This window comes from Pan paniscus, chromosome 15 (assembly GCF_029289425.2).
Source record: "Pan paniscus chromosome 15, NHGRI_mPanPan1-v2.0_pri, whole genome shotgun sequence".
NCBI lineage: Eukaryota > Metazoa > Chordata > Mammalia > Primates > Hominidae > Pan > Pan paniscus.
In genome coordinates this window covers 106,120,913-106,148,794 of record NC_073264.2, presented here as the reverse complement: position 1 = coordinate 106,148,794, position 27,882 = coordinate 106,120,913, and the positions used below count along the sequence as shown (strand labels likewise).

At 55.0% G+C, this 27,882-nt stretch overlaps 1 protein-coding gene across 6 annotated transcripts in view; it reads left to right on the top strand.

The window, feature by feature from the left end:
• AHNAK2 (AHNAK nucleoprotein 2) overlaps positions 1–26,916 on the top strand; it is a 41,854-nt gene extending 14,938 nt beyond the window's left edge. For 2 of the 6 annotated variants that reach the window (XM_034938275.3, XM_034938276.3), the window contains exons 2-7: positions 6,054–6,112; positions 6,218–6,316; positions 7,016–7,117; positions 8,063–8,213; positions 8,554–8,738; positions 8,896–26,916. In XM_034938275.3, the coding sequence (XP_034794166.2) occupies positions 6,054–6,112; positions 6,218–6,316; positions 7,016–7,117; positions 8,063–8,213; positions 8,554–8,738; positions 8,896–26,106 (17,807 nt within the window). In that variant the 3' untranslated portion in view covers positions 26,107–26,916. Of the gene's footprint in view, positions 1–6,053; positions 6,317–7,015; positions 7,118–8,062; positions 8,214–8,553; positions 8,739–8,895 lie in introns of all 6 variants that reach the window. The other 4 variants (XM_063596415.1, XM_063596416.1, XM_055098078.3 and 1 more) reach the window with 3 other exon arrangements.
• Positions 26,917–27,882: the final 966 nt, after the last annotated feature.

Here is a 27,882-nt window from a genome sequence, read left to right as displayed (position 1 = left end):
GCTGGGACAAAAAGTGCCTGCCACCACACCCGGCTAATTTTTTGTATTTTTAGAAGAGACAGGGTTTCACCGTGTTAGCCAGGATGGTCTCGATTTCCTGACCTCGTGATCCGCCCGCCTCGGCCTCCCAAAGTGTTGGGATTACAGGCGTGAGCCACCGCGCCCGGCCAGAAGCTCTTAATTTTAATATAGACCAATATCTGTCATTTTTGTGTGTTCTGTTTAAGAATTTTTCCCCTACTCCAAAAGTAATTTCTATTTATTTTCTAGAAATTTTATTGTTAAGCCTTTAATTTTGGATCTGTAATCCATATGAAATTAATTTTCTCTGGCTGAGGTGGGGCGAAGATTAATGTTTTTCCATATGGCTATCCCATGGATCCCAGGCCATGTGTTGAACAGATCATCACAGCTTTGTGTACATGTGTCTGTTTCTGGGATCTCTGTTCTGTTCCATTGGTCTTGATTTGCATTTTCCTGATGACTGAAAATGTTGAGCATCTTTCCTTGTACTTATTGAACACTCGTACATCTTCTTTTGTGAAATGTCTGTTCAAATCTGCTGCCCATTTTTAGTTGAGCTTTTTCTCTTCCGTTGAGTTGTACACAGGCTCCATGCAAGTCTTTTGCCAGATACATTCACTGCCTTTTCGTTTTCTGAGGAAAATGAAAGCTCTTAAGGCCAGTGTTTTAAATTATGAGAACTTAAATTTATCAGTTTTCGTTCTATGATCCTTACCTTCTGTATCCTAAGAAAACTTTGCTGCCCTCGAGGTGTTAAAGAAGTTCTCCTATATTTTCTTCTAGAAGTTTTATAGTTTTTGGTTTTACATTCCCCTCTATGATTCATTTCGAATTCATTTTCATGAGTGATGGGATGGAAGGGTCCAGGTCTATTGGTTTCCCAGTAAATACCCAGCTGTTCCAGGACCATTTGGTGAAAAGACTTTGCTTTCTGTTGGAATAACTGGGCTGCTTTGACAAGAATTTGGCCGGGCATGGTGGCTCACACCTGTACTTTGGGAGGCCAAGGCAGGTGGATCACTTGAGGCCAGGAGTTCAAGACCAGCCTGGGCAACATGGTGAAACCCCATCTCTACTAAAAGTACCAAAAAAAAAAAAAAAAAAAATTAGTGAGGCATGATGGCGCATGCCTGTAATCCCAGCTACTTGGGAGGATGAGGCACCAGAAACGCTTGAACCCAGGAGGCAGAAGTTGCTGTGAGCTGAGATTGTGCCACTGCATTCCAGCCTGAGAGACAGAGTGAGACCCTGTCTCAAAACAAAACAAACCAACCAACAAACAAGAATGAATTGGCCATGTAAGTGTGGGTCTGTTCTGGACTTTGTTTTCTGTTCACTGATTTGTGTTTCTGCCACACTGTCTTGATTCCACTGGGGGTCAGAGAAGAGAACTCGGATGACTGAAGTTATTTTAAATTCGTCGAGACAGGTTTCTGAGCCAGCGTGGGGCCTGTCTCAGTGACTGTCCCCTGTGCACCTGAGAGCAGCATGCACCGGCTGCTGTCAGGAGTGTTCTCCCAGTGCCAGTTTGGTCTCGTTGGTTGATGGGTACTTCAAGTGTTTTGTATCTTCCCCTATTCTACTTTGTAAGGTTATCATTTCCTAAGAGTGTTAGAATCTCCTATTGTATAATAATTGTGGATTTATTTCTCCTTTCAGTTTTGCCAGTTTTTACTGCAGTGTTTCAAAAAGGAGATCTAGGTGTTTTTTGGTTTGTTTGTTTTTTGAGACAGGGTCTTGCTTTGCTGCCCCGGCTGGAGTGCAGTGGCATGAGCTTGGCTCACTGCAGCTTCAACCTCCTGGGCTCAAGTGATCCTCCCACCTCAGCCTCCCGAGTAGCTGGGAATACAGATGTGCAGCACCATGCATGGCTAATTTTTAAATATTTTCTAAAGATGAGGTCTCACTGTGTTGCCCAGGCTAGTCTCAAAATCCTGGCCTCAAGTGTTCCTCCTGCCTCGGTCTCCTAAAGTGCTGGGATTACGGCACAAGCCACTGCGCCCAGCCTAGCATTCCATTTTGGTTCCACTATTGGCTTATTACCTATACATCTTTTTATTTTTTTAATGGTTGCATTATGGTTTATACCCTGAATATTTAACTTATTACGGTATAATTTCAAGTAAGATTGTCCTACTTTAAGTATAATGTAAGATCTTCACAACAGCAACTTTTTTTTTTTTTTTTAAGACGGGGTCTCGCTGTTGCCCACGCTGGAGTGCAGTGGCGTGATCTCGGCTCACTGCAGGCTCTGCCCCCCGGGGTTCACGCCATTCTCCTGCCTCAGCCTCCGGAGTAGCTGGGACTACAGGCGCCCGCCACCTTGCCCAGCTATTTTTTTGTATTTTTAGTAGAGACGGGGTTTCACTGTGTTAGCCAGGATGGTTTTGATCTCCTGACCTCGTGATCTGCCCGCCTCGGCCTCCCAAAGTGCTGGGATTACAGACGTGAGCCACCGTGCCCGGCCCACAACAGCAACTTTTGCACTCCATCCCCATCCTGTCATATGCTTTACTTCTATATTTGTAAAATTCTAAGATACATTTTATTTTATTTGTTTTTTTTTTTGGAGACAGAGTCTTGGTCTGTTACCAAGGCTGGAGTGCAGTGGAACAATCTCAGCTCACTGCAACCTCCACCTCCTGGGTTCAAGTGATTCTCCTGCCTCTGCTTCTTGAGTAGCTGGGATTACAGACGTGCACCACCATGCCCAGCTAATGTTTGTATTTTTAGTAGAGACAGCATTTCACCATGTTGGCCAGGCTGGTCTCAAACTCCTGGCCTCAAGTGATCTGCCCTCCTTGGCCTCCCAAAGTGCTGGGATTACAGGTGTGAGCCACCGTGCTGACTTATTTTTGTTTTATACAGTTAATTACCTTTTTCTTTTACAGTTTCATTGAGGTACAGTTTATAAACCATAGAACTCACCCATTGTAAATGTACAATTCAATCATTTTATTAACCTTATAGAGTTGTGCAAACATTACCACAATCCAGTTTTGGAAGACCTCCATCACCTTCCAAATTTTCTCAACCCCATTTACAATCAATCTCCCTTCCCACTCCCAGCCCCAGGCAATGCCAGCTTAATTCTGGTAAATTATAGAAACTTTGGTCCAGGGTACACTTGTGCCTCAGCATCCATGAGGGATTGCTTCTAGGACCTCCCTCAGATACCAACATTCATGGATGCTCAAGTCCCTTCTATAAAGCAATGTAGTATTTGCAAATAACCTACATACATCTTCCCTCCGCTATACTTTAAATCATCTCTAGATTACTTATAATACCTAATGCAATGTAAATGCTATGTAAATAGCTGGTATACTATATTGTTTAGGGAATAATGACAAGAAAAAAAGTCTACACATGTTCAGTACAGATGCAATTTTTGGGAGAACATTTTTGACCCAAGTTTCATTGAACTCAGGATACAGAAACCACTGATATGAGAGGCTGACTGTATACCCTCTCCTCCTACTCCTTTTTGCTATTATTGTCACTTATATACTGTATCTATATATGTTATAATCCTAACAATATGGTGTTAGAATTGTTGCCTTATATAAGTGGTTCACAGACGATTGCCTGTCTTCTAAATCCAGCCTCCTTTTTGTTTTACAAGTAAAGTTTTGTTGAAACAGTTTTGCTCATTTATTTACATATTATCTATAATCTATAGCTGCTTTTGTACTATGGCTGCAGAGTTGCAACAGAGATCATGTGGCCTGGTAAGCTTAAAATATCCACTATATTGCCTTTTTCAAGAAAAGTTTGTCAATCCTTGCTTTATACAATCCTCTGTTTTTGAAAGGAGTTAAGAAATAAAATGAGGACAATATATATTCATAGAGTCTTTTATATTTGCCTGCATAGTTACCATTTTCTGCATTCTCCATTTCTTCCTGTGCATTTGACTTAGTGTCTGGTATTAGTTCCTTTCAGTCCGAAGGACTTCTTTAGTATATCTTGTAAGGCAGATTTGCTAGCAATGACATTTCCAAGTCTTTGTTCATTTGGGAATGCCTTTATTTTTCCTTTTTTTAAAATTTAAATTTTTATTTTTTTGAGACAGAGTCTTGCTCTGCCTGACTGGAGTGAAGTGGTGCAATCACAGCTCACTGCAGCCTCAACCTCTCAGGCTTAAGCTATCCTCCCGCCTCAGCCTCCTGAGCAGCTGGGACTATAGGCATGCACCACCATGCCCCGCTAATTTTTAAAAAAATTTTTGGGCCGGACACGGCAGCTCACGCCTGTAATCCCAGCACTTTGGGAGGCTGAGGCAGGTGGATCACAAGGTCAAGAGTTCGAGACCAGCCTGGCCGACATGGTGAAACCCCGTCTCTCCTAAACGTATGAAAATTAGCTGGGCATGGTAGCGCGTGTCTGTAGTCCCAGCTACTCGGGAGGCTGAGGCAGAAGAATCACTTGAACCTGGGAGGCGGAGGTTGCAGTGAACCAAGATCGTGCCACTGCACTTCATCCTGGGTGACAGAGTGAGACTCCGTCTCAAAAAAAAAAATTTTTTTTTGTAGAGATGAGATCTTACTATATTGCTCAGGCTGGCCTTGAGTTTCTGGGCTCAAGCAATCCTCGCACTTCAGCCTCCCAAAGTGCTGGGATTACAGGCATAAGCCAGCATGCCCAGACTATTTTGCCTTTATTTTTGAAGGATAGGTTGCTTGATATCAAATTCTTCGTTGACAACAGTTTCTTTCAGCCCTTTGAATATATTGTTCCACTTTCTCGTAGCTTCTATGGTTTTGATGTGATTCAGGTGTTAGTTGTATTTTTGTGCCCTTATTATGTGATGGGGCCCTTTCTCTTAAGCATTTTGACTATGACGTGTCTAGGTGTGGATCTCTGTGTTTCTCCTGCTTAGGTCTGGTCGCGCTTCTTGGATTCTGCAGATTGTTTTCAGCTATCACTTCTTCAACTCTCTCTTCTGCCTCTTTATCTTATGGTTAATGCTCTGAGACTCTGTTTTTCTTCAAACAATCTTCCCCCTGACCCCGTTCTTCAAATTGGTTAATTTATATTAATCTACAAGTTGATAATTCTTCTGGTATCTCAAATCTGTTGGTGAACCCCAGTAGTAAAATTTCAACTCCAGAATTTTTGCTTGCTTTTAAAAAATAAGTTTTATTTCTTTATGAGATTCTCTCTTCATTGAGCCATTGTTAACATATTTTCCATTAATTTTTTAAACGTGATTTGTTTTTGTGTTTTGAACAAACTTTTTTTTTTCTTTTTGAGACGGAGTTTCACTCTTGTTGCCCAGGCTGGAGTACAATGGCACAATCTCGGCTCACCACAACCTCCGCCTCCCAGGTTCAAGTGATTCTCCTACCTCAGCCTCCTGAGTAGCTGGGATTACAGGCATGTGCCACCATGCCTGGCTAATTTTGTATTTTTAGTAGAGATGGGGTTTCTCCATGTTGGTCAGGCTGGTCTCGAACTCCCGACCTCAGGTGATCCACCCGCCTCAGCCTCCCAAAGTCCTGGGATTACAGGCATGAGCCACCGTGCCCGGCCTGAACAAACTTTTAATAGTTTCTTTGAAGTCTGTATTAAACCCAGCATTAGTAGACATTTAGAGACACTTCCCATTCACTGCTTTGTTTCTCAGTATGGACCATACATTCTTGTTTCTTCGCGTAACTTGTAATTTTTTGGTGGCTGCTGGACATTTTAGATAATATATTCTGGCAGCTCTGGATTCTGATCCTCCCAGGGTGTGGTTATACAATAACAAACACCTTGTGTTTGTTTAGTCACTTTCTTGGACTAAATCTGTTCCAACTTGGAATAAGTCCAGTCTCAATTCACTGCTACCTGACCTGATGCCACAGCCTCTCCAGCCCAGTGGCTATAGATCTTCCCCCAGCCCCTGAATTTGCTCTCCGATCCAGTGTCCAGGAAAGGACTATGACACCTCCACAGTGTACATACACTCCTGGCTCCCTCCCCCGGGCCCCGATCTGCTCCCCCAGCCTGCTTGTCTCCACTGACAGCCACTCTCTCTGCAGTGTCCGGCCGACAGCTGCAGCCCGGGGAGCCAGGTGCAGAAACGGAAGATGACCACTCTGTAAGTGAGAGCAGGAGGAAGTGTGTCCTCCTCATACCCTGCCCCCATTCTCCCTGGGCCCTGGGAGAACCGAGTGGCAAAAATAACTGGATTCTCTCCCGTCAGGTGACTGAAGGGCCTGCGGATGAGGTCATTCGACCACGGCCGCAGGGGTCTTCACCTGTCTACGAATACACGACTGAGGCTGCCGACTTTGGACTCCAGGTGAGCCTGCTGGGCAGAGCCCCACAGGCACCCAGGTCTCCTCCTGCATCGCCCTGTGTGGGCAACTCACGCATGTCTGTGCAGCCTTGCTGCCCTGCCCCGCTGCCCACTGGGCAGTGCCCATTCAGATGTCCTCTCAGACTCCTCTGTGCCCTTGGCTCCCTCCCTGCGGCTGGCCAGGGCACAGTGGGATGGAGGTGCCCTGCAGCTCTTGTGAGCATGCGTATGGGCTGATGGGGACAGGCCTCGTGTTACTGTGTTTGTGTTTCAGGGGCACAGGGTGTGTGCATCCCTGCACCTGTGTAACACACTCATGCTGTCTTTGGGGACAGGGCCCCATGGCTACCTCTGAAGACAAGGACTCGGGGAAGGGATCAGAGGAGGCATGTCTATGAAAGGATTCATTTTTGTACAATTTGAATTTCTTATCTCCCTCCATACAAAACTCCAGTTGCTGTGGGGCTTCCCTATGGGCGCTGTGGGCTGTAGGCTGGGCCCTGTTGGGAAGCAGGAAGGCCGAGAGTTGTCTTTTCTCTGTGGATGTGCCTGGAGGAACTCGGCTGCCTCTGCACACAGCTGTGTGTTGGAAGTTCTGGGCCCCTCTGAAGGGAGGGCTCCTGGTCTGGCACCAGCCTACCTGTGCCCCTCCCTGTCCCTGAGCTGGGGCAGGTGCCTAACTCCCAACACTTGTGGCTGCAGGAAGACGCCCCCGGCAGGCAAGGTTCTGCTGGGAGACGGAGATCCTGGTGGAAGCGAGATTCAGGGGACTCACGGACATTTTTCAGGATGAGTCGTCCAGAGGTGGGTACAGCAGGAGCTGAGGGTCACAGAGGTGTGTCGGTCCTCAAGGGATCCAGCCAGAGAGTCCGAGGTCAGAGCAGGAGCAAAGAGGCTGGCAGTGTGCCCCGTGCCCTGGGGAGGAGGGGTGTTCTTGTCCCCCTTGTCAGGCCTGGGGAAGGGCAGGGGCTCCAGAAGGCTACATCTGGTCCTGGCCCTCTCCACCCCTCCCTGGGGTGGAGTCTGATGCATAGCCAAGCTCCTGGCCAGGTAGACCTGGCTGTACAGACCTCGATTTTCTCCTCTGTGCAATGGGGCAGTGCTGGTGTCTGTTGCATATTCAAGCCGTGGGGCTGAAAGGGCCAGTCAGCACCCAGGCCATGTAACTATGGAAGGTGCTAGACTCTGCTAGCACCCAATGATGAGGGCACTCTGCCTCTTAAGCAACTAGTTTTTTTCCTTGGAGGCCCCAGCTGTCCAAGAGCTCTGCAGGACACAGGCCCCATCCTGTCCCAGGTCTGGCAGGCTGCACCCAATGTCCCGTATTTTCCTTGGCATTGCTGTGCTTCCTTGTCTTGAGCATCAGGTGCCTTGCACACAACTGGTGCTTCACGTGTTTGTGAAGAATGCATGAAGGAGCTGAAAAAGGGAAACTGGCCACAGGGAAAGCAGAATCCATTCTGCGCTGCTCCTGGTGCCCTGCTGGGCCTGGTGGCATGGACAGGCTGTGCCTAAGTCCTGGCAGGTTGGGGTGGGGACAAGAGTTCTGGCAGGTTCCAGCTGGCTTCCTCCAGAGCTCAGAGACAGCTACCTGCGCCCACCTGGTGGGTACCCTACCCTGCTCTGTGTTGTCTGGGCTGATGGAAAGGATGGTGGGGTGCCCATCCTCTGGAGACACAGGCCCCAGCAGGGATGCTTATGGTGGGACTGGCACATGCTCACCATGGCCCTGATGTGCTTCTGCTCCAGGCTGTCCAGGAGGCAACAGAGGTGACGCTGAAGACAGAGGTGGAGGCAGGAGCCAGTGGCTACAGTGTCACAGGTGGTGGGGACCAGGGGATCTTCGTCAAGCAAGTGCTGAAGGACTCCTCAGCCGCCAAGCTTTTTAACTTGAGAGAAGGTGCCATGGCAGTTCCATCCCTGGGGTCACCATTCTCCCCACCAGGATGGGAGGGACCTGGAGGGGGTATTGAGGGGTAGGAACCACACCTGGAGCTTAGGATGACCTCCTCACGCCTCTGCTCAACAGCTTGAGGCTGGGATCACCCACTGCATCTAGTAAAATGGGGGACCCCATCCACCTTGCCTGTGCCTGAGGCACTCAGTGGGGGACTGGTGGGGCAGACTCAGTGGGATTCCCCCTATTCATGCCCCTGGGGCCCTCCTCGCCAGCCAAGGCAAGACAGCAGACCCCGTCTCATTCACACACCCGGCCCTGGGGCTGCTCTTTCTTGGTCTAGGGGATCAGCTGCTCAGTACAACCGTGTTCTTTGACAACATAAAATATGAAGATGCTCTCAAAATCCTTCAATATTCAGAGCCGTACAAGGTTCAGTTCAAAATCAGACGGCAGCTCCCTGCCCCACAGGATGAAGAGTGGGCTTCCAGCGATGCCCAGCATGGCCCACAGGGCAAGGAGAAGGAGGTGAGACCACTATGCCCGGGGGGCAGGGCCCCAGCTGGCTTCACTACCCTGCTGGCTGAGCCTGGGAGGGGATAGCACTCCCACTCCATCTGTTCCTGGGCCAGGGCCTCAGGCTTCTTGGACTGGCACCAACAGATTCCCTCTCCCTATGTTTCAGGACACGGATGTTGCTGATGGGTGCAGAGAGACCCCCACGAAAACTCTGGAAGGAGATGGGGACCAAGAGAGACTCATCTCCAAACCCAGGGTGGGGAGAAGCAGGCAGACCCAGAGGGAGAGGCTCTCTTGGCCAAAATTTCAATCCATAAAGAGCAAGCGGGGGCCAGGACCCCAGAGGTCACACAGCTCATCAGAGGCCTACGAGCCCAGGGACGCACATGACGTGTCCCCTACAAGCACAGACACAGAGGCCCAGCTCACGGTGGAGCGCCAAGAGCAGAAGGCAGGGCCGGGCAGCCAGAGGAGGCGGAAGTTCCTCAACCTGAGATTCAGGACAGGCTCAGGACAGGGCCCTTCATCGACAGGACAGCCAGGCAGGGGGTCCCAGAGTGGGGTGGGCCGTGCTGGGGTCCTGGAAGAGTTGGGGCCCTGGGGTGTTAGCCTCGAGGACACTGGGGCTGCCACAGGCAGCAGGAGAGAGGAGAGGGCAGAACAGGATCGAGAAGTGATGCCTGCTCAGAGCATGCAGTTGCCCACAGAGCTCGGCGACCCTAGACTTTGCGAGGGAACCCCTCAGGAAGGGGGACTCAGGGCAGCCAGGCTCCACGGAAAGACCCTGGAGGGGCAGGCACAGGAGACAGCAGTGGCCCAGAGGAAGCCCAGGGCCCAGCCAACTCCTGGAATGAGCTGGGAGGGTGAAGGCGAGGGACTGCAGAGCCTGGAAATCGGGATCGCCAGACTGTCCTTGAGAGACACAACCGAAGGAGGCACACAGATTGGCCCACCAGAAATTATGGTGCGAATACACGATTTAAAGACACCAAAATTTGCATTTTCCACAGAAAAAGAGCCAGAAGGAGAAAGGCGCCTTAGTACCCCACAGCGAGGGAAGAGACAGGATGCGTCCTCAAAAGCGGGTACTGGCCTGAAGGGTGAGGAGGTGGAAGGAGCAGGGTGGGTGCCGGGCAGGGAACCACCCACACATGCAGAAGCACAGGAGGGTGAAGGAGATGGAGAGGAAGGACTACAGAGGACAGGGATCACTGAGGAACAGGACAAGGGCGGGGAAGACACAGAAGGACAGATAAGAATGCCCAAGTTCAAGATACCCTCCTTAGGATGGTCGCCAAGCAAGCACACAAAGACAGGCAGAGAAAAAGCCACAGAAGACACAGAGCAGGGAAAGGAAGGAGAGGCCACAGCAACAGCTGATAGAAGAGAACAGAGACGCACAGAGGAAGGATTAAAAGACAAAGAAGACAGTGACTCAATGACAAACACAACAAAAATACAACTAATACACGACGAAAAACGCTTAAAAAAGGAACAAATTCTGAAAGAAAAGGAAGTGGCCACCAAAGACAGCAAGTTCAAAATGCCCAAGTTCAAGATGCCATCGTTCGGGGCTTCAGCCCCAGTCAAGTCCATGGAGGCCTCGGTGGATGTGTCTGCGCTGAAGGTGGAGGCCGACGTGAGCCTCCCCTCCATGCAGGGGGACCTCAAGACTACTGACCTCAGTGTTCAGACCCCTTCCGCTCACCTGGAGGTCCAGGACGGCCAAGTGGACATGAAACTCTCGGAGGGCCCCCTGCCTGAGGGAGCCAGCCTCAAAGGGCACCTCCCCAAGGTGCAGAGGCCCAGTTTGAAGATGCCCAAAGTGGACCTCAAGGGCCCCAAGCTGGACCTGAAAGGTCCCAAGGCAGACATCACGGCCTGCGACGTGGACGTGTCTCTGCCCAGGGTGGAGGTGGACGTCCAGGCCCCGGGCGCCAAGCTGGATGGCGCACAGCTGGAGGGGGACCTGTCCCTGGCCGACAAGGACGTGACTGCCAAAGACAGGAAGTTCAAGATGCCCAAGTTCAAGATGCCCTCCTTCGGGGTGTCGGCCCCAGGCAAGTCCATGGAGGACTCGGTGGATGTGTCTGCGCCGAAGGTGGAGGCCGACGTGAGCCTCTCCTCCATGCAGGGGGACCTCAAGGCCACTGACCTGAGCATACAGCCCCCTTCCGCTGACCTGGAAGTCCAGGCTGGCCAAGTGGATGTGAAAATCCCGGAGGGCCCCGTGCCTGAGGGAGCCGGCCCCAAAGTGCACCTGCCCAAAGTGGAGATGCCCAGTTTCAAGATGCCCAAGGTGGACCTCAAGGCCCCCCAGATAGATGTTAAGGGCCCCAAGCTGGACCTGAAAGGCCCCAAGGCGGAAGTGACAGCCCCCGATGGCGAGGTGTCTCTGCCCAGCATGGAGGTGGATGTCCAGGCCCCGAAGGCCAAGCTGGATAGTGCACAGCTGGACGGGGACCTGTCCCTGGCCGACAAGGACGTGACTGCCAAAGACAGCAAGTTCAAAATGCCCAAGTTGAAGATGCCGTCATTCGGGGTATCGGCCCCAGGGAAGTCCATCAAGGCCTCGGTGGATGTGTCTGCACCCAAGGTGGAGGCCGACGTGAGTCTCCCCTCCACGCAGGGGGACCTGAAGACCACTGACCTCAGCATTCAGCCCCCTTCTGCCGACCTGAAGGTCCAGGCTGGCCAGGTGGATGTGAAACTCCTGGAGGGCCACGTGCCCGAGGGAGCCGGCCTTAAAGGGCACCTGCCCAAGGTGGAGATGCCCAGTTTCAAGATGCCCAAAGTGGACCTCAAGGGCCCCCAGGTGGACGTCAAGGGCCCCAAGCTGGACCTAAAAGACCCCAAGGTGGAAGTGAGAGTCCCCGATGTCGAGGTGTCTCTGCCCAGCGTTGAGGTGGACATCCAGGCCCCGAGAGCCAAGCTGGATAGTGCACAGTTGGAGGGGGACCTGTCCTTGGCCGACAAGGACGTGACTGCCAAAGACAGTAAGTTCAAAATGTCCAAGTTCAAGATGCCGTCGTTTGGGGTGACTGCCCCAGGCAAGTCCATCGAGGCCACGGTGGATGTGTCTGCACCCAAGGTGGAGGCCGACATGAGTCTCCCCTCCATGCAGGGGGACCTGAAGGCCACTGACCTCAGCACTCAGTCCCCTTCCGCTGACCTGAAGGTCCAGGCTGGCCAGGTGGACGTGAAACTCCTGGAGGGCCCTGTGCCCGAGGGAGCTGGCCTCAAAGGGCACCTGCCCAAGGTGCAGATGCCCAGTTTCAAGATGCCCAAAGTGGACCTCAAGGGCCCCCAGGTGGACGTCAAGGGCCCCAAGCTGGACCTGAAAAGCCCCAAGGCGGAAGTCACAGCTCCTGATGTGGAGGTGTCTCTGCCCAGCGTGGAGGTGGACCTCCAGGCCCCGAGAGCCAAGCTGGATGGTGCGCAGCTGGAGGGGTACCTGTCCCTGGCTGACAAGGATGTCACTGCCAAAGACAGCAAGTTCAAAATGCCCAAGTTCAAGATGCCGTCCTTCGGCGTGTCAGCCCCAGGCAAGTCCATCGAGGCCTCGGTGGCTGTGTCTGCGCCGAAGGTGGAGGCTGATGTGAGCCTCCCCTCCATGCAGGAGGAACTCAAGACCACTGACCTCAGCATTCAGCCCCCTTCTGCCGACCTGAAGGTCCAGGCTGGCCAGGTGGACGTGAAACTCCTGGAGGGCCCTGTGCCCGAGGGAGCCGGCCTCAAAGCGCACCTGCCCAAGGTGCAGATTCCCAGTTTCAAGATGCCCAAAGTGGACCTCAAGGGCCCCCAGGTTGACGTCAAGGGCCCCAAGCTGGACCTGAAAAGCCCCAAGGCGGAAGTCACATCCCCTGATGTGGAGGTGTCTCTGCCCAGCGTGGAGGTGGACCTACAGGCCCCAAGAGCCAAGCTGGATGGTGCGCAGCTGGAGGGGGACCTGTCCCTGGCCGACAAGGACGTCACTGCCAAAGACAGCAAGTTCAAAATGCCCAAGTTCAAGATGCCGTCCTTCGGGGTGTCGGCTCCAGGCAAGTCCATCGAGCCCTCGGTGGATGTGTCTGCGCCGAAGGTGGAGGCTGATGTGAGCCTCCCCTCCATGCAGGAGGAACTCAAGACCACTGACCTCAGCATTCAGCCCCCTTCCGCTGACCTGAAGGTCCAGGCTGGCCAGGTGGATGTGAAGCTCCCAGAGGGCTACATGCCCAAAGGAACTGGCCTCAAAGGGCACCTGCCCAAGGTGCAGGTGCCCAGTTTCAAGATGCCCAGAGTGGATCTCAAGGGCCCCCAGATAGACGTCAAAGGCCCCAAGCTGGACCTGAAAGGCCCCAAGGCAGAGGTGACGGCCCCCGACATGGAGGTGTCTCTGCCCAGCGTGGAGGTGGACATCGAGGCCCCGGGAGCCAAGCTGGACAGTGCACGGCTGGAAGGGGACCTGTCCCTGGCCGACAAGGATGTGACTGCCAAAGACAGCAGGTTCAAAATGCCCAAGTTCAAGATGCCATCGTTCGGAGCGTCAGCCCCAGGCAAGTCCATCGAGGCCTCGGTGGATGTGTCTATGCCGAAGGTGGAGGCCGACGTGAGCCTTCCCTCCATGCAGGGGGACCTCAAGACCACTGACCTCAGCATTCAGCCCCCTTCCGCTGACCTGGAGGTCCACGCTGGCCAGGTGGACGTGAAGCTCCTGGAGGGCCACGTGCCTGAGGGAGCCGGCTTCAAAGGGCACCTGCCCAAGGTGCAGATGCCTAGTTTGAAGATGCCCAAAGTGGACCTCAAGGGCCCCCAGGTGGAAGTCAGGGGCCCCAAGCTGGACCTGAAAGGTCCCAAGGCAGAGGTGACGGCCCACGACGTGGCTGTGTCTCTGCCCAGTGTGGAGGTGGACATCCAGGCCCCGGGAGCCAAGTTGGATGGCGCACAGCTGGACGGGGACCTGTCCCTGGCCGACAAGGACGTGACTGCCAAAGACAGCAAGTTCAAAATGCCCAAGTTCAAGATGCCATCGTTCGGGGTGTCTGCCCCAGGCAAGTCCATCGAGGCCTCCGTGGACCTGTCTGCACCCAAGGTGGAGGCTGACATGAGCCTCCCCTCCATGCAGGGGGACCTCAAGACCACTGACCTCAGCATTCAGCCCCCTTCCACTGACCTGGAGCTCCAGGCTGGCCAATTGGACGTGAAACTCCCGGAGGGCCCCGTGCCCGAGGGAGCCGGCCTCAAAGGGCACCTGCCCAAGCTTCAGATGCCCAGTTTCAAGGTGCCCAAATTGGACCTCAAGGGCCCTGAAATAGACATCAAGGGCCCGAAGCTGGACCTAAAAGACCCCAAGGTGGAAGTCACAGCCCCTGATGTGGAGGTTTCTCTGCCCAGTGTGGAGGTGGACGTCGAGGCCCCAGGAGCCAAGCTGGATGGTGCACAGCTGGAGGAGGACATGTCCCTGGCTGACAAGGACATGACTACCAAAGACAGCAAGTTCAAAATGCCCAAGTTCAAGATGCCCTCCTTCGGGGTGTCTGCCCCAGGCAAGTCCATCGAGGCCTCCGTGGACCTGTCTGCACCCAAGGTGGAGGCCGACATGAGCCTCCCCTCCATGCAGGGGGACCTCAAGACCACTGACCTCAGCATTCAGCCCCCTTCCACTGACCTGGAGCTCCAGGCTGGCCAATTGGACGTGAAACTCCCGGAGGGCCCCGTGCCCGAGGGAGCCGGCCTCAAAGGGCACCTGCCCAAGCTTCAGATGCCCAGTTTCAAGGTGCCCAAATTGGACCTCAAGGGCCCTGAAATAGACATCAAGGGCCCGAAGCTGGACCTAAAAGACCCCAAGGTGGAAGTCACAGCCCCTGATGTGGAGGTTTCTCTGCCCAGTGTGGAGGTGGACGTTGAGGCCCCAGGAGCCAAGCTGGATGGTGCACAGCTGGAGGAGGACATGTCCCTGGCTGACAAGGACATGACTACCAAAGACAGCAAGTTCAAAATGCCCAAGTTCAAGATGCCCTCCTTCGGGGTGTCTGCCCCAGGCAAGTCCATCGAGGCCTCAGTGGATGTGTCTGCGCTGAAGGTGGAGGCCGACGTGAGCCTCCCCTCCATGCAAGGGGACCTCAAGGCCACTGACCTGAGCATACAGCCCCCTTCCGCTGACCTGGAGGTCCATGCTGGCCAAGTGGACGTGAAACTCCCGGAGGGCCCTGTGTCCGAGGGAGCCGGACTCAAAGGGCACCTGCCCAAAGTGCGGATGCCCAGTTTCAAGATGCCCAAAGTGGACCTCAAGGGCCCCCAGATAGATGTTAAGGGCCCCAAGCTGGACCTGAAAGGCCCCAAGGCGGAAGTGACAGCCCCTGATGTGAAGATGTCTCTGTCCAGCATGGAGGTGGAGGTCCAGGCCCCGAGAGCAAAGCTGGATGGTGCGCAGCTGGAGGGGGACCTGTCCCTGGCTGACAAGGAGGTGACTGCCAAAGACAGCAAGTTCAAAATGCCCAAGTTCAAGATGCCATCATTCGGGGTATCGGCCCCAGGCAAGTCCATCGAGGCCTCGGTGGATGTGTCTGAGCCGAAGGTGGAAGCTGATGTGAGCCTCCCCTCCATGCAGGGGGACCTCAAGACCACTGACCTCAGCATTCAGTCCCCTTCCGCCGACCTGGAGGTCCAGGCTGGCCAAGTGGACGTGAAACTCCCGGAGGGCCCCCTGCCCGAGGGAGCCGGCTTCAAAGGGCACCTCCCCAAGGCGCAGATGCCCAGTTTGAAGATGCCCAAAGTGGCCCTCAAGGGCCCCCAGATGGACGTCAAGGGCCCCAAGCTGGACCTGAAAGGCCCCAAGGCGGAGGTGATGGCCCCCAATGTGGAGGTGTCTCTGCCCAGCGTAGAGGTGGACGTCGAGGCCCAGGGAGCCAAGCTGGACAGTGTGCGGCTGGAGGGTGACCTGTCCCTGGCCGACAAGGATGTGAGTGCCAAAGACAGCAAGTTCAAAATGCCCAAGTTCAAGATGCCGTCGTTTGGGGTGTCTGCCCCAGGCAAGTCCATTGAGGCCTCGGTGGATGTGTCTGCGCCGAAGGTGGAGGCCGACGTGAGCCTCCCCTCCATGCAGGGGGACCTCAAGACCACGGAACTCTGCATTCCGCTCTCTTCTGCAGACCTGGAGGTCCAGGCTGGCCAAGTGGACATGAAGCTCCCAGAGGGCCAGGTGCCCAAGGGAGCTGGCCTCAAAGGGCACTTGCCCAAGGTGGAGATGCCCAGTTTCAAGATGCCCAAAGTGGACCTCAAGGGCCCCCAGAAGGATGTTAAGGGCCCCAAGCTGGACCTGAAAGGCCCCAAGGCGGAAGTGACAGCCCCCGATGTGGAGGTGTCTCTGTCCAGCGTGGAGGTGGATGTCCAGGCCCGGAAGGCTAAGCTGGATGGTGCGCGGCTGGAGGGAGACCTGTCCCTGGCTGACAAGGACATGACTGCCAAAGACAGCAAGTTCAAAATGCCCAAATTCAAGATGCCGTCGTTCGGGGTATCGGCCCCAGGCAAGTCCATCGAGGCCTCGGTGGATGTGCCTGCACCCAAGGTGGAGGCCGATGTGAGTCTCCCCTCCATGCAGGGGGACCTGAAGACCACTGACCTCAGCATTCAGCCCCCTTCTGCTGACCTGAAGGTCCAGGCTGGCCAGGTGGATGCGAAGCTCCTGGAGGGCCACGTGCCCGAGGGAGCTGGCCTCAAAGGGCACCTGCCCAAGGTGGAGATGCCCAGTTTCAAGATGCCCAAAGTGGACCTCAAGGGCCCCCAGGTGGACATCAAGGGCCCCAAGCTGGACCTAAAAGACCCCAAGGTGGAAGTGAGAGTCCCCGATGTCGAGGTGTCTCTGCCCAGTGTGGAGGTGGACGTCCAGGCCCCGAGAGCCAAGCTGGATAGTGCGCATCTGGAGAGGGACCTGACCCTGGCCGACAAGGACGTGACTGCCAAAGACAGCAAGTTCAAAATGCCCAAGTTCAAGATGCCATCGTTCGGGGTATCGGCCCCAGGGAAGTCCATCGAGGCCTTGGTGGATGTGTCTGCACCCAAGGTGGAGGCCGACGTGAGTCTCCCTTCCATGCAGGGGGACCTCAAGACCACTGACCTCAGCATTCAGCCCCTTTCCGCCGACGTGAAGGTCCAGGCTGGCCAGGTGGACGTGAAACTCCTGGAGTGCCCTGTGCCCGAGGAAGTCGGCCTCAAAGGGCACCTGCCCAAGCTGCAGATGCCCGGTTTCAAGATGCCCAAAATAGATCTCAAGGGCCCCCAGATAGATGTCAAGGGCCCCAAGCTGGACCTGAAAGGCCCCAAGACGGACGTGATGGCCCCCGACGTGGAGGTGTCTCAGCCCAGCGTGGAGGTGGATGTCGAGGCCCCGGGAGCCAAGCTGGATGGTGCGTGGCTGGAGGGGGACCTGTCCGTGGCCGACAAGGATGTGACTACCAAAGACAGCAGGTTCAAAATGCCCAAGTTCAAGATGCCGTCGTTCGGGGTGTCTGCGCCAGGCAAGTCCATCGAGGCCTCGGTGGATGTGTCTGCGCCGAAGGTGGAGGCCGACGTGAGCCTCTCCTCCATGCAGGGGGACCTCAAGGCCACTGACCTGAGCATTCAGCCCCCTTCCGCTGACCTGGAGGTCCAGGCTGGCCAAGTGGACGTGAAACTCCCAGAGGGCCCTATGTCCGAGGGAGCTGGCCTCAAAGGGCACCTGCCCAAGGTGCAGATGCCCAGTTTCAAGATGCCTGAAGTGGACCTCAAGGGCCCCCAGATAGATGTTAAGGGCCCTAAGCTGGACCTGAAAGGCCCCAAGGCGGAAGTGACAGCCCCCGATGTGAAGATGTCTCTGTCCAGCATGGAGGTGGACGTCCAGGCCCCGAGAGCAAAGCTGGATGGTGCGCGGCTGGAGGGGGACCTGTCCCTGGCCGACAAGGGCGTGACAGCCAAAGATAGCAAGTTCAAAATGCCCAAGTTCAAGATGCCATCATTCGGGGTGTCGGCCCCAGGCAAGTCCATCGAGGCGTCGGTGGATGTGTCTGAGCTGAAGGTGGAAGCCGATGTGAGCCTCCCCTCCATGCAAGGGGACCTTAAGACCACTGACATCAGCATTCAGCCCCCTTCCGCCCAACTGGAGGTCCAGGCTGGCCAGGTGGATGTGAAACTCCCGGAGGGCCACGTTCCCGAGGGAGCCGGCCTCAAAGGGCACCTGCCCAAGGTGCAGATGCCCAGTTTCAAGATGCCTGAAGTGGACCTCAAGGGCCCCCAGATAGATGTTAAGGGCCCCAAGCTGGACCTGAAAGGCCCCAAGGCGGAGGTGACGGCCCCCGACGTGGAGGTGTCTCTGCCCAGCGTGGAGGTGGACGTCGAGGCCCCGAGAGCAAAGCTGGATGGTGCACGGCTAGAGGGTGACCTGTCCCTGGCCGACAAGGATGTGCCTGCCAAAGACAGCAAGTTCAAAATGCCCAAGTTCAAGATGCCGTCGTTCGGGGTGTCTGCCCCAGGCAAGTCCATTGAGGTCTCGGTGGATGTGTTTGCTCCGAAGGTGGAGGCCGACGTGAGCCTCCCCTCCATGCAGGGGGACCTGAAGACCACTGACATCAGCATTGAGCCCCCCTCCGCCCAACTGGAGGTCCAGGCTGGCCAGATGGACGTGAAGCTCCCAGAGGGCCATGTTCCTGAGGGAGCCGGCCTCAAAGGGCACCTGCCCAAGGTGCAGATGCCCAGTCTCAAGATGCCCATAGTGGATCGCAAGGGCCTCCAGATAGATGTCAAGGGCCGAAAGCTGGACCTGAAAGGCCCGAAGACGGACGTGACGGCCCCCGACGTGGAGGTGTCTCAGCCCGGCATGGAGGTGGACGTCGAGGCCCCAGGAGCCAAGCTGGATGGTGCACGGCTGGAGGGGGACCTGTCCCTGGCCGACAAGGATGTGACTGCCAAAGACAGCAAGTTCAAAATGCCCAAATTCAAGATGCCGTCGTTCAGGGTGTCTGCCCCAGGCAAGTCCATCAAGGCCTCAGTGGATGTGTCTGCGCCGAAGGTGGAGGCCGACATGAGCCTCCCTTCCATGCAGGGGGACCTCAAGACCACTGACCTCAGCATTCAGCTCCCTTCTGCAGACCTGGAGGTCCAGGCTGGCCAGGTGGATGTGAAGCTCCCGGAGGGCCACGTGCCCGAGGGAGCTGGCCTCAAAGGGCACCTGCCCAAGGTGGAGATGCCCAGTTTCAAGATGCCCAAAGTGGACCTCAAGGGCCCCCAGGTGGACATCAAGGGCCCCAAGCTGGACCTAAAAGTCCCCAAGGCAGAAGTCACAGCCCCTGATGTGGAGGTGTCTCTGCCCAGCGTGGAGGTGGACGTCCAGGCCCCGAGAGCCAAGCTGGATGGTGCACGGCTGGAGGGAGACCTGTCCCTGGCCGAAAAGGATGTGACTGCCAAAGACAGCAAGTTCAAAATGCCCAAGTTCAAGATGCCCTCCTTCGGGGTGTCGGCCCCAGGCAGGTCCATCGAGGCCTCGCTGGATGTGTCTGCGCCGAAGGTGGAGGCTGACGTGAGCCTCTCCTCCATGCAGGGGGACCTCAAGGCCACTGACCTCAGCGTTCAGCCCCCTTCCGCTGACCTGGAGGTCCAGGCTGTCCAAGTGGATGTGGAACTCCTGGAGGGCCCCGTGCCTGAGGGAGCCGGTCTCAAAGGGCACCTGCCCAAAGTGGAGATGCCCAGTTTAAAGATGCCCAAAGTGGACCTCAAGGGCCCCCAGATAGATGTTAAGGGCCCCAAGCTGGACCTGAAAGGCCCCAAGGCAGAAGTGAGAGTCCCCGATGTCGAGGTGTCTCTGCCCAGCGTGGAGGTGGATATCCAGGCCCCGAAGGCCAAGCTGGATGCTGGGCGGCTGGAGGGAGACCTGTCCCTGGCTGACAAGGACGTGACTGCCAAAGACAGCAAGTTCAAAATGCCAAAATTCAAGATGCCGTCGTTCAGGGTATCGGCCCCAGGGAGGTCCATGGAGGCCTCGGTGGATGTGTCTGCACCCAAGGTGGAGGCCGACGTGAGTCTCCCCTCCACGCAGGGGGACCTGAAGACCACTGACCTCAGCATTCAGCCCCCTTCTGCCGACCTGAAGGTCCAGGCTGGCCAGGTGGATGTGAAACTCCCGGAGGGCCACATGCCTGAGGGAGCCGGCCTTAAAGGGCACCTGTGCAAAGTGGAGATGCCCAGTTTCAAGATGCCCAAAGTGGACCTCAAGGGCCCCCAGGTGGACATCAAGGGCCCCAAGCTGGACCTAAAAGTCCCCAAGGCGGAAGTCACAGCCCCTGATGTGGAGGTGTCTCTGCCCAGCGTGGAGGTGGACATCCAGGCCCCAAGAGCCAAACTGGATAGTGCACAGCTGGACGGGGACCTGTCCCTGGCCGACAAGGATGTGACTGCCAAAGACAGCAAATTCAAAATGCCCAAGTTCAAGATGCCGTCATTTGGGGTGTCTGCCCCAGGCAAGTCCATTGAGGCCTCAGTGCATGTGTCTGCACCCAAGGTGGAGGCCGACATGAGTCTCCCCTCCATGCAGGGGGACCTGAAGACCACTGACCTCAGCATTCAGCCCCCTTCTGCCGACCTGAAGGTCCAGGCTGGCCAGGTGGACGTGAAACTCCTGGAGGGCCATGTGCCCGAGGAAGCCGGCCTCAAAGGACACCTGCCCAAGATGCAGACGCCCAGTTTAAAGATGCCCAAAGTGGACCTCAAGGGCCCTGAAATAGACATCAAGGGCCCCAAGCTGGACCTAAAAGACCCCAAGGTGGAAGTGACAGCCCCTGATGTGGAGGTTTCTCTGCCCAGCGTGGAGGTGGACGTCGAGGCCCCAGGAGCCAAGCTGGATGGTGCACGGCTGGAGGGGGACATGTCCCTGGCCGACAAGGACGTGACGGCCAAAGACAGCAAGTTCAAAATGCCCAAGTTCAGGATGCCGTCGTTCGGGGTGACTGCCGCAGGCATGTCCATGGAGGCATCAGTGGATGTGACCGCACCGAAGGTGGAGGCCGATGTGAGCCTCCCTTCCATGCAGGGGGACCTCAAGGCCACTGACCTGAGCATACAGCCCCCTTCCGCTGACCTGGAGGTCCAGGCTGGCCAAGTGGACGTGAAACTCCCAGAGGGCCCCGTGCCCGAGGGAGCCAGCCTCAAAGGGCACCTGCCCAAGTTGCAGATGCCCAGTTTCAAGATGCCCAAAGTGGACCTCAAGGGCCCCCAGATAGATGTTAAGGGCCCCAAGCTGGACCTGAAAGGCCCCAAGGCGGAAGTGACAGCCCCTGATGTGAAGATGTCTCTGTCCAGCATGGAGGTGGACGTCCAGGCCCCGAGAGCAAAGCTGGATGGTGCGCAGCTGGAGGGGGACCTGTCCCTGGCCGACAAGGATGTGACTGCCAAAGACAGCAAGTTCAAAATGCCCAAGTTCAAGATGCCATCATTCGGGGTGTCGGCCCCAGGCAAGTCCATCGAGGCGTCCGTGGATGTGTCTGAGCTGAAGGCGGAAGCCGACGTGAGCCTCCCCTCCATGCAGGGGGACCTCAAGACCACTGACCTCAGCATTCAGTCCCCTTCCGCCGACCTGGAGGTCCAGGCTGGCCAAGTGGACATGAAACTCCCGGAGGGCCCCCTGCCCGAGGGAGCCAGCCTCAAAGGGCACCTGCCCAAGGTGCAGATGCCCAGTTTGAAGATGCCCAAAGTGGCCCTCAAGGGCCCCCAGGTGGATGTCAAGGGCCCCAAGCTGGACCTGAAAGGCCCCAAGGCGGAGGTGATGGCCCCCGACGTGGAAGTGTCTCTGCCCAGCGTGGAGGTGGACGTCGAGGCCCGGGGAGCCAAGCTGGACAGTGCGCGGCTGGAGGGTGACCTGTCCCTAGCCGACAGGGACATGACTGCCAAAGACAGCAAGTTCAAAATGCCCAAGTTCAAGATGCCGTCGTTCGGGGTGTCTGCCCCAGGCAAGTCCATCGAGGCCTCGTTGGATGTGTCTGCGCCGAAGGTGGAGGCTGACGTGAGCCTCCCCTCCATGCAGGGGGACCTGAAGACCACTGACCTCAGCATTCAGCCCCCTTCCACTGATCTGGAGGTCCAGGCTGGCCAAGAGGATGTGAAACTCCAAGAAGGCCCCGTGCACGAGGGAGCCGGCCTCAAAGGGCACCTGCCCAAGGTGCAGATGCCCCGTTTCAAGGTACCCAAAGTGGACCTCAAGGGTCCCCAGATAGACGTTAATGTCCCCAAGCTGGACCTGAAAGGCCCCAAGGTGGAGGTGACGGCCCCCAACCTGGACGTGTCTCTGCCCAGCATGGAGGTGGACATCCAAGCCCCAGGAGCCAAGCTGGACGGTACGCGGCTGGAGGGGGACCTGTCCCTGGCTGACAAGGACGTGACTGCCAAAGACAGCAAGTTGAAAATGCCCAAGTTCAAGATGCCATCCTTTGGGATGTTGTCCCCAGGCAAGTCTATCGAGGTCTCGGTGGATGTGTCTGCGCCGAAGATGGAGGCCGACATGAGCCTTCCCTCCATGCAGGGGGACCTCAAGACCACTGACCTCCGCATTCAGGCCCCTTCCGCCGACCTGGAGGTCCAGGCTAGCCAGGTGGACTTGAAACTTCCAGAAGGCCACATGCCCGAGGTAGCCGGCCTCAAAGGGCACCTGCCCAAGGTGCAGATGCCCAGTTTCAAGATGCCCAAAGTGGACCTCAAGGGCCCCAAGCTGGACCTGAAAGGCCCAGAGGCAGAGGTGATGGCCCCCGACGTGGAGGTGTCTCTGCCCAGTGTGGAGATGGACGTCCAGGCCCCAGGATCCATGCTGGATGGTGTGCAGCTTGAGGGGGACCTGTCCCTGGCCCACGAGGATGTAGCTGGGAAAGACAGTAAGTTTCAAGGGCCAAAACTGAGCACGTCTGGTTTTGAATGGTCGTCAAAGAAAGTTTCCATGTCTTCCTCTGAAATCGAAGGAAATGTTACATTCCATGAGAAGACTTCCGCATTTCCCGTTGTGGAATCTGTTGTTCATGAAGGTGATCTTCATGATCCATCTCGCGATGGTAACTTGGGGCTTGCTGTTGGAGAAGTTGGAATGGATTCAAAGTTTAAGAAACTGCATTTTAAAGTGCCCAAAGTTTCATTTTCTTCTACCAAAACTCCTAAAGATAGTTTAGTCCCAGGTGCAAAGTCTAGCATAGGTCTTTCCACGATTCCTTTATCATCTTCAGAATCCTCAAGTTTTGAATTACAACAGGTTTCGGCTTGTTCAGAGCCATCCATGCAGATGCCTAAGGTGGGTTTGGCTGGGTTTCCATCATCCCGGCTTGATCTCACTGGTCCTCACTTTGAATCTTCTATTCTCTCTCCCTGTGAGGATGTTACACTTACAAAATACCAGGTGACTGTTCCCAGAGCTGTCTTGGCCCCTGAGCTCGCTCTGGAAATTCCTTCTGGGTCTCAGGCTGATATTTCTCTTCCCAAGACAGAGTGCTCTGCTGACCTGCAGCCTCCAGAGGGAGTTCCAACATCTCAAGCTGAGAGTCACTCTGGCCCACTGAATTCCATGATTCCTGTTTCTCTTGGTCAGGTGTCTTTTCCTAAATTCTATAAACCAAAGTTTGTGTTTTCAGTCCCCCAAATGGCAGTTCCTGAGGGAGACCTACATGCAGCAGTGGGTGCCCCAGTCATGTCTCCTCTTAGCCCTGGAGAAGGAGTGCAGTGCCCCTTGCCAAGCACCCAGCTGCCATCCCTAGGCACCTCTGTGTCCCAGAGCCCAGAAGAGCTTGTGGCCTCCTTGCAGACATCAGTAGTGGCCCCTGGAGAAGCCCCTTCTGAAGATGCTGACCACGAAGGGAAAGGGAGTCCCTTGAAAATGCCTAAGATTAAGCTTCCATCATTTAGGTGGTCCCCGAAGAAGGAAACAGGGCCAAAGGTGGACCCAGAATGCAGCGTGGAGGACTCAAAACTCAGCCTGGTTTTAGACAAGGATGAAGCGGCCCCGCAGTCTGCCATCCACATGGATCTGCCTCCTGAGAGGGATGGAGAGAAGGGGAGGAGCACAAAGCCTGGCTTTGCCATGCCAAAACTTGCACTTCCCAAAATGAAGGCTTCTAAGAGTGGGGTCAGCCTGCCACAGAGAGACGTGGATCCTTCCCTTTCTAGTGCCACAGCAGGGGGTAGCTTTCAAGACACAGAAAAGGCCAGCAGTGACGGTGGTAGGGGAGGACTTGGTGCAACAGCAAGTGCCACAGGAAGTGAGGGTGTGAACCTCCACCGGCCACAGGTCCGCATTCCCAGTTTGGGCTTTGCCAAACCTGATCTCAGATCCTCCAAGGCCAAGGTGGAGGTGAGCCAGCCTGAAGCTGACCTGCCTCTTCCCAAACATGATCTGTCTACCGAAGGTGACAGCAGAGGATGTGGGCTCGGGGATGTCCCAGCGAGCCAGCCTTGTGGGGAGGGGATAGCCCCCACACCTGAAGATCCCCTCCAGCCATCCTGTAGAAAACCAGATGCTGAAGTCCTCACAGTGGAAAGCCCAGAGGAGGAAGCCATGACCAAGGACTCACAGGAAATCTGGTTTAAAATGCCCAAGTTCCGCATGCCCAGCCTTAGGCGCTCTTTCAAGGACAGAGGCGGGGCTGGAAAGCTGGAAGTGGCTCAGACACAGGCACTGGCAGCAACAGGGGGTGAAGCAGCAGCTAAAGTCAAAGAGTTCCTTGTTTCTGGGTCAAATGTGGAGGCAGCTATGTCCCTACAGCTCCCAGAGGCAGATGCAGAAGTGACAGCTTCTGAGAGCAAATCATCCACAGATATTCTAAGGTGTGATCTTGACAGCACAGGCTTGAAGCTGCACCTCTCCACTGCTGGGATGACTGGGGATGAGCTTTCCACTTCTGAGGTCAGGATCCATCCATCCAAAGGACCTCTCCCTTTTCAGATGCCTGGAATGAGGCTTCCAGAAACCCAGGTTCTTCCAGGAGAAATAGATGAGACTCCTCTTTCCAAGCCAGGACATGACCTTGTCAGCATGGAGGATAAAACAGAGAAATGGTCTTCCCAGCCTGAAGGTCCACTTAAATTGAAAGCTTCAAGTACTGATATGCCATCCCAGATTTCTGTGGTTAATGTAGATCAACTGTGGGAAGATTCTGTCCTAACTGTCAAATTCCCCAAATTAATGGTACCAAGGTTCTCCTTCCCTGCCCCCAGCTCAGAGGATGATGTGTTCATCCCCACTGTGAGGGAAGTGCAGTGTCCAGAGGCCAATATTGATACAGCCCTTTGTAAGGGAAGTCCGGGGCTCTGGGGAGCCAGCATCCTGAAGGCAGGTGCTGGGGTCCCCGGGGAGCAGCCTGTGGACCTTAACCTGCCTTTGGAAGCTCCCCCAATTTCAAAGGTCAGAGTGCATATTCAGGGTGCTCAGGTTGAAAGTCAAGAGGTCACTATACACAGCATAGTGACACCAGAGTTTGTAGATCTCTCAGTACCCAGGACTTTTTCCACTCAGATTGTGCGGGAATCAGAGATCCCCACGTCAGAGATTCAAACACCTTCGTACGGATTTTCCTTATTAAAAGTGAAAATCCCAGAGCCCCACACGCAGGCTAGAGTGTACACAACAATGACTCAACACTCTAGGACTCAGGAGGGCACAGAAGAGGCTCCCATACAAGCCACCCCAGGAGTAGACTCCATTTCTGGAGATCTCCAGCCTGACACTGGAGAACCATTTGAGATGATCTCTTCCAGTGTCAATGTACTGGGACAGCAAACACTCACATTTGAAGTTCCTTCTGGCCACCAGCTTGCAGACAGCTGTTCAGATGAGGAGCCAGCAGAAATTCTTGAGTTTCCCCCTGATGATAGCCAAGAGGCAACCACACCACTGGCAGATGAAGGCAGGGCTCCAAAAGACAAACCAGAAAGTAAAAAATCTGGTCTGCTCTGGTTTTGGCTTCCAAACATTGGGTTTTCCTCTTCTGTTGATGAGACAGGTGTTGATTCCAAAAATGACGTCCAGAGATCTGCTCCCATTCAAACACAGCCTGAGGCACGACCAGAGGCAGAACTGCCTAAAAAACAGGAGAAGGCAGGCTGGTTCCGATTTCCCAAATTAGGGTTCTCCTCATCTCCTACCAAGAAAAGCAAAAGCACCGAAGATGAGGCAGAGCTGGAAGAACAAAAACTTCAAGAAGAAACAATCACCTTTTTCGATGCCCGAGAAAGTTTCTCCCCTGAAGAGAAGGAAGAGGGTGAACTGATCGGGCCTGTGGGCACTGGGCTGGACTCCAGAGTGATGGTGACATCCGCGGCAAGAACAGAGTTAATCCTGCCGGAGCAGGACAGAAAAGCTGATGATGAAGGCAAAGGGTCAGGCCTGGGACCAAATGAAGGCTGAGAGGTATGGCTCGTCAGTACAAGAGAGGTGCAAAAAACTAAGTTGGAAAGTAAAGGCTACACACACATATGGAGCACCCCATCCCACAGCACATTACATCCACCTCACTTCACAGAACTGAGAACAGAGCAGAAATGACCAGAACACCTTTGTCACCATCACACAGCCCTCCTAAAATGGAACCAAAGCTTCCCAGCTCCCTCAAAGCTTTGGATGCAAAGAAGGCACCCTGACTTCCACAAGACACCAGAATTCACACGGTACTCAGAGGCACTGCTGGGGAAGTTTGTTGGTCTTTATTAGATAAATTTCCAGAGACCTGTCCATAATACCCAACAGAACATGACTGTTTCTTTGAGGAAAGGGTTATAATGTCTGTGGTGTACAAGTCGTTTTTGGTATAACTTCTTTCCTGCTGCTGCTGCTTCCCGGCAAACATAGTTTTCCTATTTCAGGCAGAGTGCGGTATATTCCAGGAAACACTGTTTCCTACTCACTTAGCTTACTTCTTTGTTGAATGCCTCACTAATGGCAAGCTTCAAGATGTTTTGGGTGACAATGCACACATGCTGGGCAAAAGGGTGATGGCCAGTGGTTGGCAGCCGGGCCAGCAGAAGCTAGGACATCTGTGAGTTGTCATTCTCATCTATCCATGTCCACTGGCCTGCCAGCATCCGCCAGTGCCTTGCCAGTGTGCACGGTCCCACACTGTGGCCCCTGAGTCCCCTAATGTACACGCTGCAGCCAGAATGCAGATGGAGCTGGCTTGGCTGTTCCCTGGATGGGCAATAAAGAAAGTGCTGCATCCCATGCTGAAGGCTGCTGAGGTCTTCTGTCTCAGGGTCGAAGTTTACCAGGGCTTTCCTCCCACACACTCCTGGTTTCTACTAAGCAGCTCTAGAGAACAGTCAATGAGGAACATTTGAGTGGTTGCCTACATATCATCCATTTGTCCAGGTCCTCCTCTAAGCCAGAGGCTGTGAGGAAGACAAGGAAGACAGGGCTGAGTTCACAGTGTGGCAGGGACACAGACGTACAACCCTTCCTCCCTCCCTCCAGCTGGAGGCAGTGTGGGATGGGAGATGGAGTGCAGAGTGGGGACAGCACAGAAAGGTGCCCTTGGCCATCTTTAGTGGCCCATCCTCAGAAGCTTCCTTCACCACAGAGGCGCTCTTGGGCAGCCCACAGGAAGCAAATCCACGTGGGGTAGCGGATTGAGGTTCAACGGGTTCCCTACAGTCTTTCAGTGGTCAAATCTCTTCCCAGATGCCCCCGCCAGATTCATGGGTATGCAGTGTTCAAGGGGGCAGTTGGAACTTGCCCCCAGCTCCCTCCTGGCCTAGGTGGGCTCCTGGTGAGAAGCACTTATGGCCCCCTGGGGAGGTGGCTGCTCTCATGGCTGTGGGTATGGGAGCAAGAGCTGGGCTGTGAGCCAATCTGGAGGACCGCAGTGCCTGGAGGGTGAAGGCCACTCCGAGGCTACCGCTCGTGCTGCCCTGAGAGGTTCCAGAGGGGTGACAGCTATGGGGTGCAGGAGCCTGGGCAGGGGAGAGGCTGGGTTCTTTCCCCATGCCACCATGGGCATATGTTCCCTGTGCTGAGTTGGGGAGGCCCGTGGGTGTCATCCAAGTTAGGGCACATAGAAGCCTCTAGAAAGTGAACTGACACAGGTCCCCTGGGGGCTCATGAGCAGGGGAAGTAGGAAGGGAAATTTGGTGGACACTCATCCCAGTTAAGCAACGCCATCACCCTCTCCCTTCCCAGGGCTTCCTGCCT